This window comes from Paraphaeosphaeria sporulosa (assembly GCF_001642045.1).
Source record: "Paraphaeosphaeria sporulosa strain AP3s5-JAC2a unplaced genomic scaffold CC84scaffold_12, whole genome shotgun sequence".
NCBI lineage: Eukaryota > Fungi > Ascomycota > Dothideomycetes > Pleosporales > Didymosphaeriaceae > Paraphaeosphaeria > Paraphaeosphaeria sporulosa.
Genome location: NW_017253371.1, coordinates 460,409 through 476,770, shown reverse-complemented (window position 1 = coordinate 476,770; position 16,362 = coordinate 460,409). Strand labels below are relative to the sequence as shown.

The window sequence follows — 16,362 nt, the reverse complement described above, 5'->3', positions numbered from 1 at the left end:
CACAACGATGAGCAACAGGAGCGAGACCTATACATGAAGAAATCCAACCTTACCCTTCAAACAGCACACACAATCTTATCACTCCTGGCTATCATAAGGTCTAATGTGCTCACCGCAGCATCGTCTTCCCAGCCCATCCAGTCACCGACTCAGACTTCATCTCAGTACAACTTTGCGCTTTTCACAACCAAACCTCCTCTGCCATTGGTTCGCCCTTCGGACATAGAGGACGCCTGCGGAGATGGCTCCACGGCCAATCAAATCGGACCACCCTTGCATGTGGGCCACGATCGTGTGATACCCAGGGTCGACCACGAATCCCTTTGGTCCGGCATCAAGCATGAAAAGCCTGGTTTCTGCATCAAATGCGGCATGTTTCATGCTGGTGTTCAGGAAAACGAAGCGTTAGCAGTGGAAACGATATACCACTACGCGTATGCAAAGAGAAGGGGAAGCTTTGTTTGTTTGCTTATCTTGGTGTTCGTTGCAGTGCAGTTGTATTTTATTTTGGCACATATGAAACCCGAATTCAATCGTTGAATAGATGCAAGGGGAAGGTCTGCCTGACATGGATGAAAGGGCTCATATCACGTCGTTCCAAACGTTTAAAGTTGAATAATAGTATACTTGACAGGGGGTTGTTAGAACCTGAGCTCTGATACCATACGTATAAGTCGCCGCGTCTCCACTGTAGGTGCCCCGGGATTTCTAGTGGGCTCATATCACATTCATCACCAAGCTCTGCATGCCATGTACTTGTAGTATATGAATACATTTTAAGGGATCAATCCAAAAACCCTTCCAGCTACGCTATTGTCCACCACTGCCACAAAGACTTGCATTTTTGTTGCTTTCTATGGATCGAAGGTCTGGAGCCCCTCCCACCAATCAAACGCGTTGGTCGTGGTTATCCTGGCGGCAAATCCTCGGCGCTCGGGCCGCGCATCGAATTCGACGTTTCTCCTACCTTGTCTTCACATTGCATTCTTGCAGCTAATTTTATCGCATCAAGTTCATCTAAGAATTTGGGCAATTTTTCTGCTTATCCCTCATACACGCACGCTTTACAGATAATGACTGGGTAGGCGGGCTCATAGAGATATTGGGGAACATACTTTTTCACTTCAGACCCTCAGGATGAAGCTGCGAAGTTGTTGATATGAAACTGTTACACTTGCCTCCGGCTGCCCGAGTGCAAATTTGGTCGGCACAATTTCGACCAAGGAAACTCAGTGCACTTCAGCCTCAAGGATATACGGCATTATTGTCGAGCACCACATCTCCATTTCCGACGAACCTACATCGCAGATATGCTACAGTCGCCGTAGGCAACAACGACTCCTTGAGCAAGACCACTCAGGCACCCCTGAAGGATGATCTTCCGGACCTCGCGCCTGATGAGGTGTCACTTGTGAACGACGTCCGCGCATATTTGGTTCGGTGCCCAAAAGAAGAATCAGAAGCCGTGTTAGCAAATTTGCAATGGTGCATTGAAAACAAAGCTTATTATGAGGAATCTCATTCTTGGAGTAGAGTTCTTCGTCGTATTCGTGGGCGCCTTGATAACAGTGCTACCCCCGCTGCGGTACAAGAAATAGTCGAAGCAGTGATTGAAGAAACTCTATGGGCTAAACGGTACAGGGAGTACGGCTACTCCCCACGAATCTTTTTCCGTCTGGAACACACCCCTATCAAGCTCCTCGAGCTATGCAATCGACCGGAATTGGGTAGCAAGATAAGCCCGGAGGTAGTTACAGTGAAGAACGTCAGCAACTTCCACCTACATCTCAACATTCCGGGAATAGCCGATGACCGGACCTTTGGTGCTGGCCCAAGCGAAACGATAGCGAAGCGAAGAGCTTGGAGGGCGATGCTGTTGAGATTGGATGCCACTGGAGCATTGCCAAAGCTCCTCTACCCCGAGGCGTTTAGAAAGGTCCTTAATCCCCATGGTCCGTCTGTCGCCCATACCAAGCTGGCCGAGGAAATAGAGCTGGATTGGGTGGAGGACGACATTGTGAAACAAGAGAAAGATGGCATATCGGATATATACAACTATGCCGCGAAGTTTGGTCTTGTTCCGCGCATCGAAGCGTGCATGGTGACGCGCCGAATCCGGGGAAGTGCTTCGAGCAAAGCCCGCAAAGTTGCACAAGTGTCAATACAGCTTCCAGAACAGAAGATAAAGGTCGTTTCCCATGGTCTCGGTCCGAGGGCCGTAGCCTCGGCCGTGCTCGCTTTTAAGAGTGCCGCAAAAAAGCTACAAATGCAATACGACCAGGTCTCGGATGCCAACAATGATTACTCGTCACTAAATACAAGCACAGCAGTCGAGTTTGTAAACATGGTTAGGAGATTAGAGGGCGACTTTGATCTGACATTCACGAACAAGACTATGGAAGGTACTGGATCGGTGCTCAACATTTGTCAGTTGAATTCCAACGGGGAGCCAATCGGGCAACAGGCGATAGGATGGACGGTACGTGATGCTGAACAAGTGGCGCTCCTCACAGCAGCAATCGAGCTTGCTCGAAAAAGCCCCGACATCCTATCTCAATTTGCAATAAGCCTAGCTGGGGGCAGCTCAGGCAAATCCAGGATCCTAGAAAGATGTCCACCGGTGAGAACAGAGGTCAACGCCGCGGCCCTTGATATTATGGAGAAAACCCTTCTTAAAGCCAAACAAGCTGGGTTATCCGAATATCAAGAGCAATTGGCAGCAATGTCACACCATTTGACAAAATTTCGAGAACGTCGGCTGCCACGAGAAGCGACGTGTGTCACCAGCGAACGCCTACTGGATCGCCTACAGCAGTTCGAAGCGGATCCAAACACAATTGAACTTCGCAACGCAATAGCAGCATTGCCAATGAGTCGGTACTCGTCAAAAGTACTTGACATGGTGTTTAGCAACGTATACAGTATCGTTATTGGTGCGACGGGGTCAGGCAAGACGACGCAGGTCCCTCAGATCATCCTGGACGATGCAATACGTCGCTCGAAGGGTGGTAACTGCAATGTCATTTGTACTCAGCCGCGTCGTTTAGCTGCGATTTCCGTGGCACGACGAGTCGCAACGGAGCGTGACGAAAGGCTGGGACTGTCCGTCGGATATCAGGTTCGAGGAGACTCCAATCTGCCACAGCCTGGAGGAAGCATCACTTACTGCACAACTGGCATTCTTCTTGAGCGCCTCAAATGGAATGCCGATGACGTACTCGACAACGCGAGCCATCTGGTGGTTGACGAAGTTCACGAGCGAGACATCTATATCGATTTCCTGCTTATTGTGTTGAAAAAGGCAATAACAGCTCGGCATCTCGCTGGGAAGACCGTTCCAAAGGTCGTTTTAATGTCTGCGACTATAGACAAAAACCTCTTCTCCGCATATCTCCCGAATAAGATCAACGGCAAACCAACACCGTGTCCATATCTGGAAGTACCTGGTCGCACATTTCCAGTTAAAGAAAAGTATCTCGATGAGATCTTGAGCGAGATGACTGAGCTCCATCCAGGACTATCCAAGCAGTTGGCTGCACGAGAAAAAGACGACACGAAGGCTTACCTGATTGCCGAAAAAGCGTTCGAGCATACAGACGTTGAAGTGAACTCGGTCACAGCCAATATTGACGGGAAGAAGCAAGACGAACTAGATGACCCGAGATCCGGTGAAAAAGAAGAAGCTCTTGTACCCATCGCTCTACTTGTGGCTACGATCGCACACATATGCAAAATTAGTCCTGATGGTGCGATACTTGCTTTCCTTCCCGGGGTTTCAGAGATCGTAGCGACGGAGGAAGAAATGAAGCGAAACCACGTCTTTGGTCTCGACTTCTCGAATGGAGAGGCATTCCGTATCCACTTACTACATTCGCTGGTGCCGGCCGAACAGCAACGAGAAATCTTTGAGCCCTTACCGACTGGTTGCCGGAGGATTATCCTTTCCACGAATATAGCCGAAACGAGCATTACTGTCCCTGATGTTAAACATGTTGTCGATCTCGGAAAGCTACGACAGAATACTTACTTGCCTGCAGACCGAGTCACAGCGTTACAGACAGTCTGGGAAAGCGGTTCCAATGCGCGACAACGAGCAGGACGAGCTGGCCGAGTGTCCGACGGCAGCTATTATGCTTTGTATTCTCGCAAGCGCAGGGAAGCCATGCCAGAATCTGGGCTTCCTGAACTGCTTCGCGCTGACCTTCAAGAGACATGTCTGTCGATCAAGGCTCAGCGCTTTGAAGAGAGTGTATCGAGTTTCTTGTCTGCAGCTATCGAGCCGCCAGCGCCAGAGGCCATCCAGTTTGCGGTGGAAAACCTCAAGGCGATTGAAGCATTCACTGAGGACGAAGAAATGACTGCACTTGGTGGCGTCCTTTCTAAACTTCCCGTCCACCCCGCTCTCGGGAAAATGATTCTGCTTGGCCTCATATTCCGCTGTCTCGATCCCGTGATTATTATCGGCTCGATGTACGGTGAGCGAGCTTTGTTCGTGAACCCACCTGGCATGCGACCACTGGTACGAGCATCAAAACAACATTTCAACGTTGCCAATTCAGACCATATCACCAGCCTAAAAGCCTTTCAGTATTTGAGACAGTACTCGCGCGATGTCAATCAGAGATCCGTTCGTCAAAAGGCAACAACCTGCCTTATACACTACGGCGCCTTCCGCTCAATTTCTCAGACTGCGAAACAGGTTGCCGAGATTTTGGTTGACGCCGGTCTGCTCGATGCAAACATGGCCAGGAACGAGGATACACTGGAGATTGGTGGAGAGGCGCTGAACCGCAATTCGCACAACTATGACTTGATCAAGTGTCTGATCGTGGCTGGCGTCTATCCCAATATTGCGGTGAAGCCATCTTTATCTGCCAGGTCGTTCCGCACAGAGTCAAAGAAGAACATCATAAACCACCCCAGCTCGGTCAATGCCCTCACAAAGAAAGACGGGCCGTCAAAGGCGCAGCATATATTCGCGTTCACAACACTTGCGCGAGATCGCGGCAGCGACACGCTCTTCATGCGCGAAAGCTCTCTCGTCACGCCGCTCGCAGCCATGCTTTTTGGGGGCCATCTACAACAGGAAGACAACCTGGTCATGGACGACTGGCTTCCGTTCGAGATCGACTACCGGCAGGCAGGTGGCCAGATCGACACGATCATGCAGTTTCGAAATGCCAAAGACCGCATGTTGAATGGAGTGTTCAAGTTGCTTGCGGATCCGAACGAGACTGACACGGCGGTTAATGTGATGGAGATCATGACTGAGGGCTTGGTGAAGGCTTTGGAGGCGGACGCCGTGGGGCGCGAAAAAGATCAGGTTCTGTTTAGACAGGCAACAAAGGTCGGAGGGAAAATTCCACAAGAGCTCGCTTGGTCAAATATCTCTCAGCTCTACAGGTCGAATAATTTGGCGCGAATGGAGGAGCTTTAGAGTCGCAGAGGGGCTACATTAATAAGGACGAAAGGTGTAGAAGTAATACTGTATCAATAGGATAGATCGATAAACTAAACATGTTGTATTCTTCTCAAAGTCTTACCGCTCCCACCTCAACTCCATGATAAGGTAGTATCTTGAGTCAGACTACCCAGAAACTACAACTATTCCCGCCTTTACTTCGTCGGGCGAATGATGGTACGTCACAACACCCACAACATCTTTCGAGCCCAGATGCCTCAGCGTCGCGCCACAACCGTCACACGCACTTCACCTAGTTCCATCCTATCTCAAACCCATCGATTGAATGCTTGTCCCGGCCATCTTCCTCATCGATCAACAAATACTACCGATGATGGTGTCGCGTCATTTACCGTTGTAGCGGCGACTGCAGGAGCAGAAGCGTAGGTAGAAACACCAACACTCTGTTTGCTAGGCTGCTGGCCCGCCGAGCAGATGATGCATTGCGAGGTGTTGTGACATTTCCCAAGCTTGGAGATGAGCATTCAATTGCTCTTGTATTGTGATACAGTTAGAACCAATGGGCCAAGCAGGAACCTCCCTGAATGCACACACACCCCCCTATACGCCCACCTTCCTGAAGAACACCAAGGGAGAAATAACAGGTAGATTCGCCGCCCAAACACCCAACAACATTTCGAGCATAGCGAAGAAAGTAGGATTGAACACCCTCAAGATGAGCGGCGTCTCGTCGAAGGGAGGCGCAACCCAGCCGAACGTGATTCGGCCCATGGGATACGCGACACAAAGGAAAATCGTGCGCAGGACGCCGGCCACGGTGGATCTATCGATGATAAGCCAATGCGGGAGAGTAGATAAAAGGGAGGGAGACTTACAAGCCACCTAGAGTAAAGATCACGCTTACAGCGATCATCTCGGAGTGCCGTAGTTTCAGCTTCTGTACATATAGTAAAGGCAACAGCAAGACGGCCCCGTCAGTGAGCACGCTCGTCGCCGCGAACGCAATCAGCAGCCCGCCCTTGTCGCCGCATCCCTTTCTTGCCAGCATTTGGTCTAAAGCCCACTGCAGCTCAGGATGTAATCCGCAGAGAAGCAGATCCGCTAGAAAGAACGACACGGTCCACAACGCCACCAGCCAGATGAGCAGATTGTTAATGCGCTTGAAGTGTCCCATGTTGCCGAATAACCTGCGGTAGAAGTACAGCAGACTCAGCTTGACGGCGCCGAAAGAGAGCTTCTCGATAACGATCATGGTGAAATCGACTTTGTGCTCGACGATAGCAACCTCGGATTTCACGTGGCCCCCGGTCACTACCTCGCCGGATGCACCATCGATGGCGTTGTGGAATTGGATCCCGGTGCAGGAGCACGTCACGAGAAGGCCGAGAACGATGAATAAATCGTCGAGGTAGAGTTTGCGGCCGTTGTAGAGTCGGGGTTCGTACGAAAGCCGTACCCAGAACCGGAGGCTGGTGAGGATGATACCGATTGCTGTGAAGATGGCGTATAGAGGTATCGTCAAGGCCGGGGGGTATAGTGTGGCAGCCATGTTCCGAGTTCTTTACATGTCGTGATGAGGGTGATGCGGGGCGGAGAATAGATAATTATGGAGCACCCCGATATATGTACTCAGCTGTCGCGCATTGTCCTCTTCCCGTTGCCCACGAGTAGGGGATCTAGAGGTGCGTTTTGGGCGCCTTGGTATTGTGTATTCCCCCTATTGTAAGGCTTCTGTTTGGTGGTTTTCAGCTTGGCTATCGTGATAAGGCTTAGCGGTACAGGGGCCCGAGGCTAGAAATAATTAGAGGCCGAGCGCCGACCAAGGCGAGGTGCATGCTCAGCCCCGGAAAGCCTACCCCAGATAATGGAACACGGGAGCGTTGCATGTCGCGATCAAAGGCTGAGCGCAGCGCCACTGATTGACCATGCTTGCCCATACAAGATTGATTTTCGATTCGTTGAGCAGAAGTTAGATCGGTTAGATCGGTTAAGCCGGTGCTGGAGTGCATCTGAAATTGCCGAGACGGAGCAGCCTAGCCGCATCAGGGTACCAGTCTCTAGATCTTGGAACCGAAATGGACTTCACGGAAGGATTTGGCGAGACTACAACAGCTGGATTGCCTACTATCCCTGGCCCTGTGCGGAGTCTGCTGGAAAAGGAATTATGAATTGGATCACGAAAAACTGAACTGTACGGTAGGCAGGCGCGCACCTTATCCCGTGTGAACTTGCTCTATTATACGTTTGTAAGCTTATAATATCGTAAATCAGCGTACGTGTTCATAGTAGGGTCTTAAGTTTTCTTTGACTATTGTCGGCTGCTGTGGATAGCTTGGTTTGAAGCTTCGCCTCTGGGTATTTAAACATATGGTATGCAAGGTTGGGCCTCGCAAAGTCGTCAACTCGAACCACAATGGCTTTGCTGCGCATGGAAGGTTTCGCAATGCCAACGGGGCTGGAGAATACTGAAATCGAAGGGCAGGAGTTTCAGGTATACTGGATGGTTGAACGGGATAACCTAATCCAGCCCGGTGAGAAGACAACTGAGAACGAAGACGGAGGCGGGCTCAACCAGGCTCACAACGCACGGGTGGAGGATCCACAGATAACTGCAGGAAGAGCGACAAGAGAAGGCCGGAAGGAATGCCAGGAAACATGGCTAATGATAGGCTCTTTGGAGACAGTAGTCGTAATAGTCGACAAGCCTACTCCGTCATTCCATATCTGTAATTGTCGTCCGATAATTATTTACCCACGCCAGTGACTGCCTCGCGATGTTCTATATTCTCATCCAGCACATCTCGTGGACATTAAGTCGACCTGTGACAGCCCACGGCTATAATTACTGTCGTGTTCTCTGACGCCAAAGGATTAGATGCCCGTTCAAAGATCAAGGCGATCTGTTCGGCCCAGGCGAAATCGAAGGACGAAAGAAGGCTGAAAGCAATATACAGAGGGCAAGGAAGATGCATATATCGGATAAGCGATGTCCAAAAAAAGGTTAAAACGTTTCGAAACACTACCGGAAATACATGCAGCGCGGCTGACAAGCACGTTGTCTTGAACTGATGGTCCGGGTTACGGGGAGTGACGGGCACGGCAGAGGGGCACGTATGCATCCGACAGATGTGAGCGTGGACCTAAAATAAGTGTGATGGTGGTGGGCCGGGGAACACGACTTGGACCCTTGTGGGGAACCGTTGCTCAAGCACATAGAAGCAGGGCTGCATGCGGGCGTCGATAGAGGTTTGCCTACTATATGGCCGCCCCCACAGAGAATCCGTCATCCCAAGAGGCTGGGCCTGTTACGAGGTTGCAGCACGTTCACCGTTGCGCAGGCTGACAGCGGAAGGGAAGGGACGGGCCTCTGCCTGCGGCGTACGCGTTTCGTGTTGGAGGCGTAGACACGATCTGCTGGAGTTGCCGCATCAGAGAACAAAGATCGTCGAATGGTACGACGGGTCCTTTGGAAATAGCGTCGACGTTGCAAGAAGGTGTGAACTGCCAGGGCCGATCCATGGGTTGAGGCCCAAGCGGTCTCTTGGCGAGGAATGGACAAAAATAGAGCCGTGCGTTCTGCGCATGCTGGGGAAGAAACAATTGGAAACAAATTATGCCCAAAACGTACTGACTCCGGCCGAGGCGCCGTCAAATAGCATCGATGCAGCAATATTGCCACCATTAACATCTCCATCCGGGCAATTAACCCACCTGTGCAGCAGTTTCGCGGCGTAACCATGCGTTCGATGCAGCTGCCGTCACTCTACGAGTGCCAACAAGTGCTGACCGACAAGAGGCTAGTCTGTCCAGTGTTAGTTGATGGCATTATCAGCACTGAGGAACTGCGCGGACGAAAGGCGTCTTTATGCGACAGTTGCGCGAGCTTTGAGGCACTGTCGCGTTCGCCTTCGTGGTCACTCGAGTGCACCCACGCGGCCTCGAACCCACATGAGAGTGGAGTCGCTTGATCCTGCTTAAGGGCGACGGGCTGATCCGATGGCGCGATTGGCCTGCGTTACCCCCGCGAGGCGCCTGCGGGAGCTTGTTTTCATGAATCGTTTAATGCTCGACCCTGTATTGCCTGGCCATTCACACCCCGCAGCGCCCCATGTCTGTTTATTCAGGCGCGAAACGCCAGAGTACCATTGGACCACGCCTGCAGTCTCGACGCCCGCAGTCCATGGCGTCTATCTGGGCGTGTGCAGAGCTTCCGAGTGGCACGCAGCTCGCTGCCTTCGAAATGGCCGATTTTCTTCCACTCATTGTGACTCCTCCAGCGGCGAGCTTCTGCGGCGCAGCGCGACACAAGACTCGAATATCCCCTCACGATTGACGGCCGCTACACAGTGCTCAGTCGTCTCGACGCTACCACGCCTACCGTGCTGACGGGTTCGACGCCATCAGCAGGTGTCAGCGCTTCTCCAACACCAAGACGACCTTGCAGGTGTGCCGGTCTGGAAGCGCACACTTTTCAAATCGTTTATTGCTTTCTCCCGGGCGTCTATTTCTGGGCCACTCCCCTCTTCACGCGCCATCGCTAGTTACTCGTCGTCCCACCTGGCCTATCAGCCGCCGACCTGCAGTGTACACCACGCCGTTGGCGCCATACATTTAGTCTTGTGTAAGTACCCGCCAGCCTTCCATCCCGATTCTCTCCACCATCACCCGTGCTCCCCGCCCGCCAATCCCACTGTTCCACGCCCCTCCAAGCGCCCGAGACAAAAGGCCAGCGCTTCGCCCTCGTCCTTGCGTCTCTCCTCTCCTCCTGCCAGCAGGTCTCACTATTGTAATACTCTGTCTCTTTACTACGAACACACCTTGCTGGTGCTGCGACTTGTCGAAAGCTGGGCTGGATCCAAGTTGCTGTTCTTCCCATAGACGTCCCCGCCATACATCCTCACCTCACACCACCTACCCATTCCATGCAAATCCCATATACTCCCGCCGCGTGAAACCGCAACAAGTCATAGGATGGCAACCAACGATAAGAAGAACCCCACAGTTACCATCGAGAAACGGAAATCCGGAGACTCGCTCGCACCACCAACAAAGTCCCCTCGTGCAGCACGCTTTGCGGAAGCAACTTCAGTGTACTCGCCTATCGACCCGCCACAACGACCACTCGAGTACCCTACGAACCACTACCAACCCCAGGCTCAGGTGTCTGACGTGGGCTTCGGCTACGTCCAACCCATCGAGATGGAGGAAACCGACAGGAAATACCTTCCTCCCCCTACGCCAAAGACGCCACTGAGGAGCGCATTGAAGTCGCCTGGTGCACCACCACGGACACCCGGCGCAGAGACGATGATTCTCAGCCCGACCTTCAGAGAAGAGCAGATTCTCGAGAAGCGGGAACAGTCCACAGACAAGGAGCAACAAAAAGATCTGGTACGTTCATTGTTCACAACGAACGAATTGGCTCACTAACAACGAACAGAAAGTCAAAGTACGAGTACGGGTGGCAAAGATATTCTTACGAGGCATCAACTTTGCCTGCAGTCTTATTGTTCTGTCTATGCTTGCCACAGCCTTCTCCATCTTCAACGCCACAAAGCACCTGCCTATGCGGAACGGTCTCCCACCATGGGCTGAGAACCAAAAGATCTGGCCCCAGGTCTTGCTTCTTTGCATCGCTTGTGTCTCGCTGTTCTTCTCAATCTTCGTTCTGGTTGCGTACTCAAGAGGCGGACATAACAGAGCAGAGAAAGTCGCCGCCTACTACACCGTCTTCGCCGTTGGATTCTTCATCTTCAGCATCATTATGTGGGCTGTCGGTGCCGCTGCCTTCAACCAAAGTAAAGCACAAGGAGGCAACAAAGATATGTGGGGATGGTCGTGCGTAGACAACAAGCGACGGCATTTGTTCGAAGACGATGTGTCTTATGCGCTCATGTGCCGACTCCAGGTAAGCAGATTCGATTGCCCTACACAGCTTCCCATCTAACCACCACCACAGAACTGGTCCCTTGTCTGCTGCATCATCGAAGTCGTCGTCGAGACGCTCTGCATCATCATCTACGCAATCGTCTTCTACCGCTTCTGGTCCAAGCGCAAGCTCCGAAAGTCCATGGCTATGCGCGACAAGGCCCGTTCCGACCTCTACCTCGCCCAGCTCCGCTCCCAATCAGCACCCAACACTCCCGGCTTTGGCCCTCTCTCCCCCCGCTCCGGTGGCTGGCGACCACCCCCAGGCCACCCTCAGTACTACGACCCGCAGTCTGCCGCTGAGAACGGTGACGCCGACAAGGTGCAGTACGCCTACGCCCGCGAGATCGCCCAGCCGCAGCCCTTCACGCTAGGAGCACCCCCGATCAAGGTCACAGGAGCTACTCCTCACATCGAGCAGAACGGCTTCGATGCACCCGCAAGGACGCAGACGTCTTCACCACCGGCCTCCCCCGGCTTCCAGGAGCGGCAAAACGACCACGTCGGCGCCGTACCGGGCGAGCAGCAATACGCCTCGGTCCCCATCCCAGGCGCCTACCAGCCGCTCGCGAGCCCGTCGCACCCGCAGCAGGCCACGCCAGGCTTCGACTTCGGGCCCAACGTGACAGGTCCCAGATAAGCGTGTTTCTTCACCAAGTCAAACAGCTCAAAGTCGGGTTAGCGTATCGTATCGCGGCGTCACATCATTTTTCTCTTCTACCACCTATATCTGCGGGATCAGGGTCATTTTCTGGGCGTGGCTGGCGATCTCGGCGGGTATACCTTGTACATGATTTTACTCTTTTTTTTTATCGGTTTCAGCCGGTTTTCCTTGATCAATCGTTGATAATTTCCTTTGATACCTAGCTGCGCTGGAGGGCAGGATGAATGATTGATGGAGAGGGGGCAGTTGTATGTACAGTGTAGCTTCTCGCATGCGCGGAATGCAAAATGTGGATTGGCCTCAAGTCTACTCCGATCCAATGCGTGATACTTGTGCTGTGGATATTATCGCCTGTTGTGGGCTCACGAGAAGCCGACAAATTCTCGAAGGTAAACCCACAGCCACCTCGCGCAACCACAACCCACCACAATAGCTAGACAGAGAAATTGGACTCCCAGAGGAACACACTTCATTCTAGGAATTCACTGTATCATACGGTCATAAAATTATTATAAAATAGTCTACCCCGAAATCTCGCCGCCAGAAGAAGTCCAGTCTTCACTGTCAGCATTGTGCACTCTTCGCCTCGATCTCACCAGCCTTCCCTTCTGCCCACGGCGCTGGTCGCCCGCCCCCAATCCATCCCCAGCCCAGCCCAGCGGCCTACAACGCGACCCCATCACACCCCCAGCGTCTCGCCACACACTCCCGCCCGCACCCCTCTGATCTCGCCCAACGATTACCGCTATTGCCCCTTCCCCTCTGTATGAAAGGAATTCCCCTCATGCGCAAGCAATAGCGCATAATGCGAGCGCACGCTCCCAAAGGTCGCGGCCGCACCTGCAGCCGCCGAGCCCAAGCCAGGGCACGCTGCGTAGCCGCCCGGGGAAGCCGGCGGCACGGGGAGGGTCGCGCACGAACGGCGGGCTCCGGCGGCGCGGCCGTGGTACGAGGCCTCGATGTGTGGTACGGTGGCGCGATGAGGGTGGTGCAGGAGAGGCGGTGTTGGATGGATGGATGGAAGGGGAAGTCGATTGCGGTGCGGGGGTCACGTGTGGGTGTGAAACCTAGACCCGGGCACGTGTAGGGCGCGCCTGAACTGTGGTTTGAACCTATCTATAACGACGGAAAGGTGGGTGGATAGGCTGGACACAGCGATGGAAGGTAGCTCCTATGCGTCCTACACTATCCTGTAATTGGGACCTGCGATTGAGGAGGCGGAGTATGGGGACGAGCAGCTCGCATCTCTTCGTGCTGGAATCTGTCACGGGTAGTACTTGAATGGAAGTGACGAACATGATCTGAATGTCTGGAATAGAGTCCTGCGAGCGTCTACTATAGATCTGACCAGCCTCGTGCAGGTGCCGAAGCGCACCGCACGTCGCCCCCAATTACACGATGCCTGCGGCAGACGCTCGAACAGGAGCATACAACTAATTTGACGGCCGTTTATAATGACCAGACAACACATAGTCAACTTGATCATCACGCTGAGTGACAAGGACGTACGTACAGCTCATGTTTATGCGCGTCCCAGCAATGCTCTCAGGGACTGTCAAACCTTCCCAAGACAGACCTGTACGATGGCAAAGTAAGCACCAGCAGCCAGGAAGGCATTGCCTCTTGCGTGGGGCACCAGGTGCAAGGACTTTGAGCTGTTCAAGGATGGCTAGAGCTTATGCTTGACGCCACGAATATCATGAGAAGCAGTAGTGCTGGACTGCTTACAACGTCGCGTCGAAAAAGTACTCAAGGGTGCGCCGAAAGAAGGGTGATGCAAATGGTTTTGAGATGTTTAGGTTTACGGGTTGAGCGAACGGCTTGCTAAAGAGGTGTGGAGGACAAGAGCGGGTACACTTTGGACGGCAGGTGTAGAGACTGGTATGATATGCGGGTTCGGGTCGAGAACGCGACAATGTGGGCAACGAAGTCTGGGAGCATCAGTAGCAACAGCACAGCAAGCAACAGACAGTCAGTCACGACAGTCGCAAAGCGACAAAGATCACTAATGGTTAAACGGCGTTCACCCTAGTGAAGCCTCCATCGTATTGTGATCGAAAGACACTCGCTCGAAAGCAAGGCCAGCTCCATTGATGGGCCGCAAGTTGTTGCTTGCTGTTTTGGTAAAGTACACACCGGGACTCCATGGGGACCAACCCTCCGAGACCGAATATGCTTCATGTCATTCCATGCTATCCTCATTCACCCGTCACTCCGTCCACGCTTATCGGACGATGCCCTCGAACCGGTTCTTGTACCACTTGATGGTCTCATTGTTGTTGACGCGGTGGGAGGCACCGATCTTGCTCTGGCACCGCCTGCGCTTGGCAACGCGCTCGCCGGGGCGGGTCATGCAGACGTAGAAGTCCATGCCGTAGATACTGTGGGTTGTTAGTGGGTGTCCGCGCGCTGCCGTGCTCGCGGTGGACCTACCCAATGCTAGGGTCGTACTTGATGCCCAAGTCGATGTGCTCGCTGATACCGAAACCGAAGTTGCCGGACTTGGAGAAGTTGCGCTTGCGGAGCTCGTACTCCTTGACCTTGAGGCCACGCTCGAGAATCTCCTCGGCCTTGGGGCCACGGATGGTGACGTGGACGGAGATCTTCTCGTTCCTCCTGATACCGAAGGTTCGGACGGTGTAGCGGGCCTTGCTGTAGACGGGAGTCTGACCGCTCAACTGCTCGAGCACCTTGGCGGCACGAGTAAGTCTGTCACCAGACTCGCCCACGGAGATGTTGAGGACGAGCTTCTGGATGCGAAGCTCCCGCATGGGGTTGGAGGCTTTGGAGTCGGCCTGCGCATGGTGTTAGCGGGCGCGGTCCCATTGTACGTGCGGTGTCGAATTATTGCGTACCATTGTGTGTGCTGCGGAGGTTAGTTGGCTGGAGTGTCGAAGATGGGCGCTGTTGGTGAGTTTGAGAAAGTGTGCGGGCTAAGCGAGATCGAACGCGCGCTAGGCGTGCGCATTACCTAAGCGACTTTCTTGCCTAGCATCGCAAAGCTTCACGCCCGACGTCGACAAGCTCCACATATACACCCCGCGCGCTTCACGACAGGGGCCGTACCTGCGATTTCGACTCTTTTCCACCTCAAGTTGCCCAAGTCGTCCTCGGACGCACCACCTCCAGCATGTCTGGCGCCGCGAACAGGCAGGGGAAGATGGTACGTACAGCCGCCTGCGCACTCCCTCACGTCCTTGATCTGAGAGAACAACGCCTGTAGACTGACTGACTGACGCTGGGATATAGCAAAACCTGGTAGGTGCTCCTCACCTCGCTCCGAAGACGCGCGCGACTCACCAGTTTAGATCAACTACCGCATGAAAGTTACCCTCGCAGATGGCAGACAGATGGCGGGACAGATGCTCGCTTTCGACAAGGTGCGCACCCCAAACTTCCTGTGAGGATGCGCTGACTTTGGGATCTAGCACATGAACTTGGTTCTCGCCGACACAGAAGAATTCCGCCGCACGCGACGAAAGGGCAAGGCCGCACCAGGCGCCACGCAACAAGTCACCGAAACCGAAGAGCGACGCGCTATCGGACTCACCATCATTCGCGGCGCGCAAGTCATCTCCGTCTCCGTCGACGGCCCGCCTCCCGCCGACCCTGCGACGCGTCTGGGAGCAGCAACTGGCGGCCAGAGCACTGCTGCAGCTCTCGCTTCGGGCCCGGGCATTGCTCGTCCTGCTGGACGCGGTCTGCCTGTTGGCCTGACTGGACCTGCTCCGGGAGTCGGAGGACCTGGCCCTGGATTCGGACCCCCGGGAGGCTTCCCAGGCGGGCCGGGCGGTTTTGGCCCGCCTGGATTTGGACGAGGAGGACCTCCACCACCTGGGTTCCCGCCTGGCGGACCACCCGCTGGCTTCGGAGGCCCACCTCCGTTCGGTGGTGCGCCACCGGGCTTCCCTCCTGGCGGACGAGGTGGCCCACCTGGGTTCGGCGGTCGATAAGTTGGAGAAAGGGAGATTGCGAATGTCTGATAGAAAAAGGGTCGAAGCCGGGGCTAGGTTTTGAATGTGAAATGGCCAATTGAGGACCGACCAACGGCCAGCAAAGCACAGGGACTACCAGTGCACTGCTGTCTTACATCTTTACGAAAAGTCAATTGTCGGATAGTCTAGTGTTCTACTGGCGACGCAATGGCGCAAATTGAGGGGGAGCTTCGAACAGTTTGGAGAAGAACCGTACTGATACTGATGCGAAGGCGGCTCAATGGAGAATGATACCATGCAATAACTCTACAATCATCACACCATGACTGTGAGACGGACTTATGCGCTGATATGCTGTGAAGTATTTTCCGAATATGGAAGCAGCTTAACTGTCACTTGCCATCCCTGAATTC

At 53.6% G+C, this 16,362-nt stretch overlaps 5 protein-coding genes across 5 annotated transcripts; 3 read left to right on the top strand and 2 right to left on the bottom strand.

Annotated features, from left to right (window-relative positions):
* Window positions 1-994: 994 nt before the first annotated feature.
* Window positions 995-5,517, top strand: CC84DRAFT_1168559 (P-loop containing nucleoside triphosphate hydrolase protein). Its single transcript, XM_018179431.1, has one exon. It carries the CDS (start codon window positions 1,160-1,162, stop codon window positions 5,435-5,437), a length of 4,278 nt encoding a protein of 1,425 aa, XP_018030825.1. The 5' UTR covers window positions 995-1,159; the 3' UTR covers window positions 5,438-5,517.
* A 505-nt stretch (window positions 5,518-6,022) lies between these two features.
* Window positions 6,023-6,971, bottom strand: CC84DRAFT_1180473 (uncharacterized protein; the record flags this gene model as incomplete). Its single annotated transcript, XM_018180477.1, has 2 exons — window positions 6,023-6,245; window positions 6,298-6,971. The coding sequence occupies 2 exons, from the start codon at window positions 6,969-6,971 to the stop codon at window positions 6,023-6,025; spliced, it is 897 nt and encodes a 298-aa protein (XP_018030824.1).
* A 3,422-nt stretch (window positions 6,972-10,393) lies between these two features.
* CC84DRAFT_1102017 (uncharacterized protein) lies at window positions 10,394-11,990 on the top strand (the record flags this gene model as incomplete). Its single annotated transcript, XM_018174942.1, has 3 exons — window positions 10,394-10,817; window positions 10,873-11,330; window positions 11,382-11,990. 3 exons carry the CDS (start codon window positions 10,394-10,396, stop codon window positions 11,988-11,990), a joined length of 1,491 nt encoding a protein of 496 aa, XP_018030823.1.
* A 2,248-nt stretch (window positions 11,991-14,238) lies between these two features.
* On the bottom strand, window positions 14,239-14,872 carry CC84DRAFT_1221967 (60S ribosomal protein L11; the record flags this gene model as incomplete). The annotated part of the gene is made up of 3 exons (XM_018183315.1): window positions 14,239-14,395; window positions 14,448-14,809; window positions 14,846-14,872. 3 exons carry the CDS (start codon window positions 14,870-14,872, stop codon window positions 14,239-14,241), a joined length of 546 nt encoding a protein of 181 aa, XP_018030822.1.
* Window positions 14,873-15,431: 559 nt separating this feature from the next.
* On the top strand, window positions 15,432-16,261 carry CC84DRAFT_1168555 (uncharacterized protein). Its single transcript, XM_018179430.1, has one exon. It carries the CDS (start codon window positions 15,446-15,448, stop codon window positions 15,965-15,967), a length of 522 nt encoding a protein of 173 aa, XP_018030821.1. The 5' UTR covers window positions 15,432-15,445; the 3' UTR covers window positions 15,968-16,261.
* The last annotated feature ends 101 nt before the right edge of the window (window positions 16,262-16,362 follow it).

Coding starts and splice junctions, on each gene's coding strand:
- CC84DRAFT_1168555 (XM_018179430.1), top strand. CDS start 15,446: ATGAACTTGGTTCTCGCCGACACAGAAGAATTCCGCCGCACGCGACGA.
- CC84DRAFT_1168559 (XM_018179431.1), top strand. CDS start 1,160: ATGAAACTGTTACACTTGCCTCCGGCTGCCCGAGTGCAAATTTGGTCG.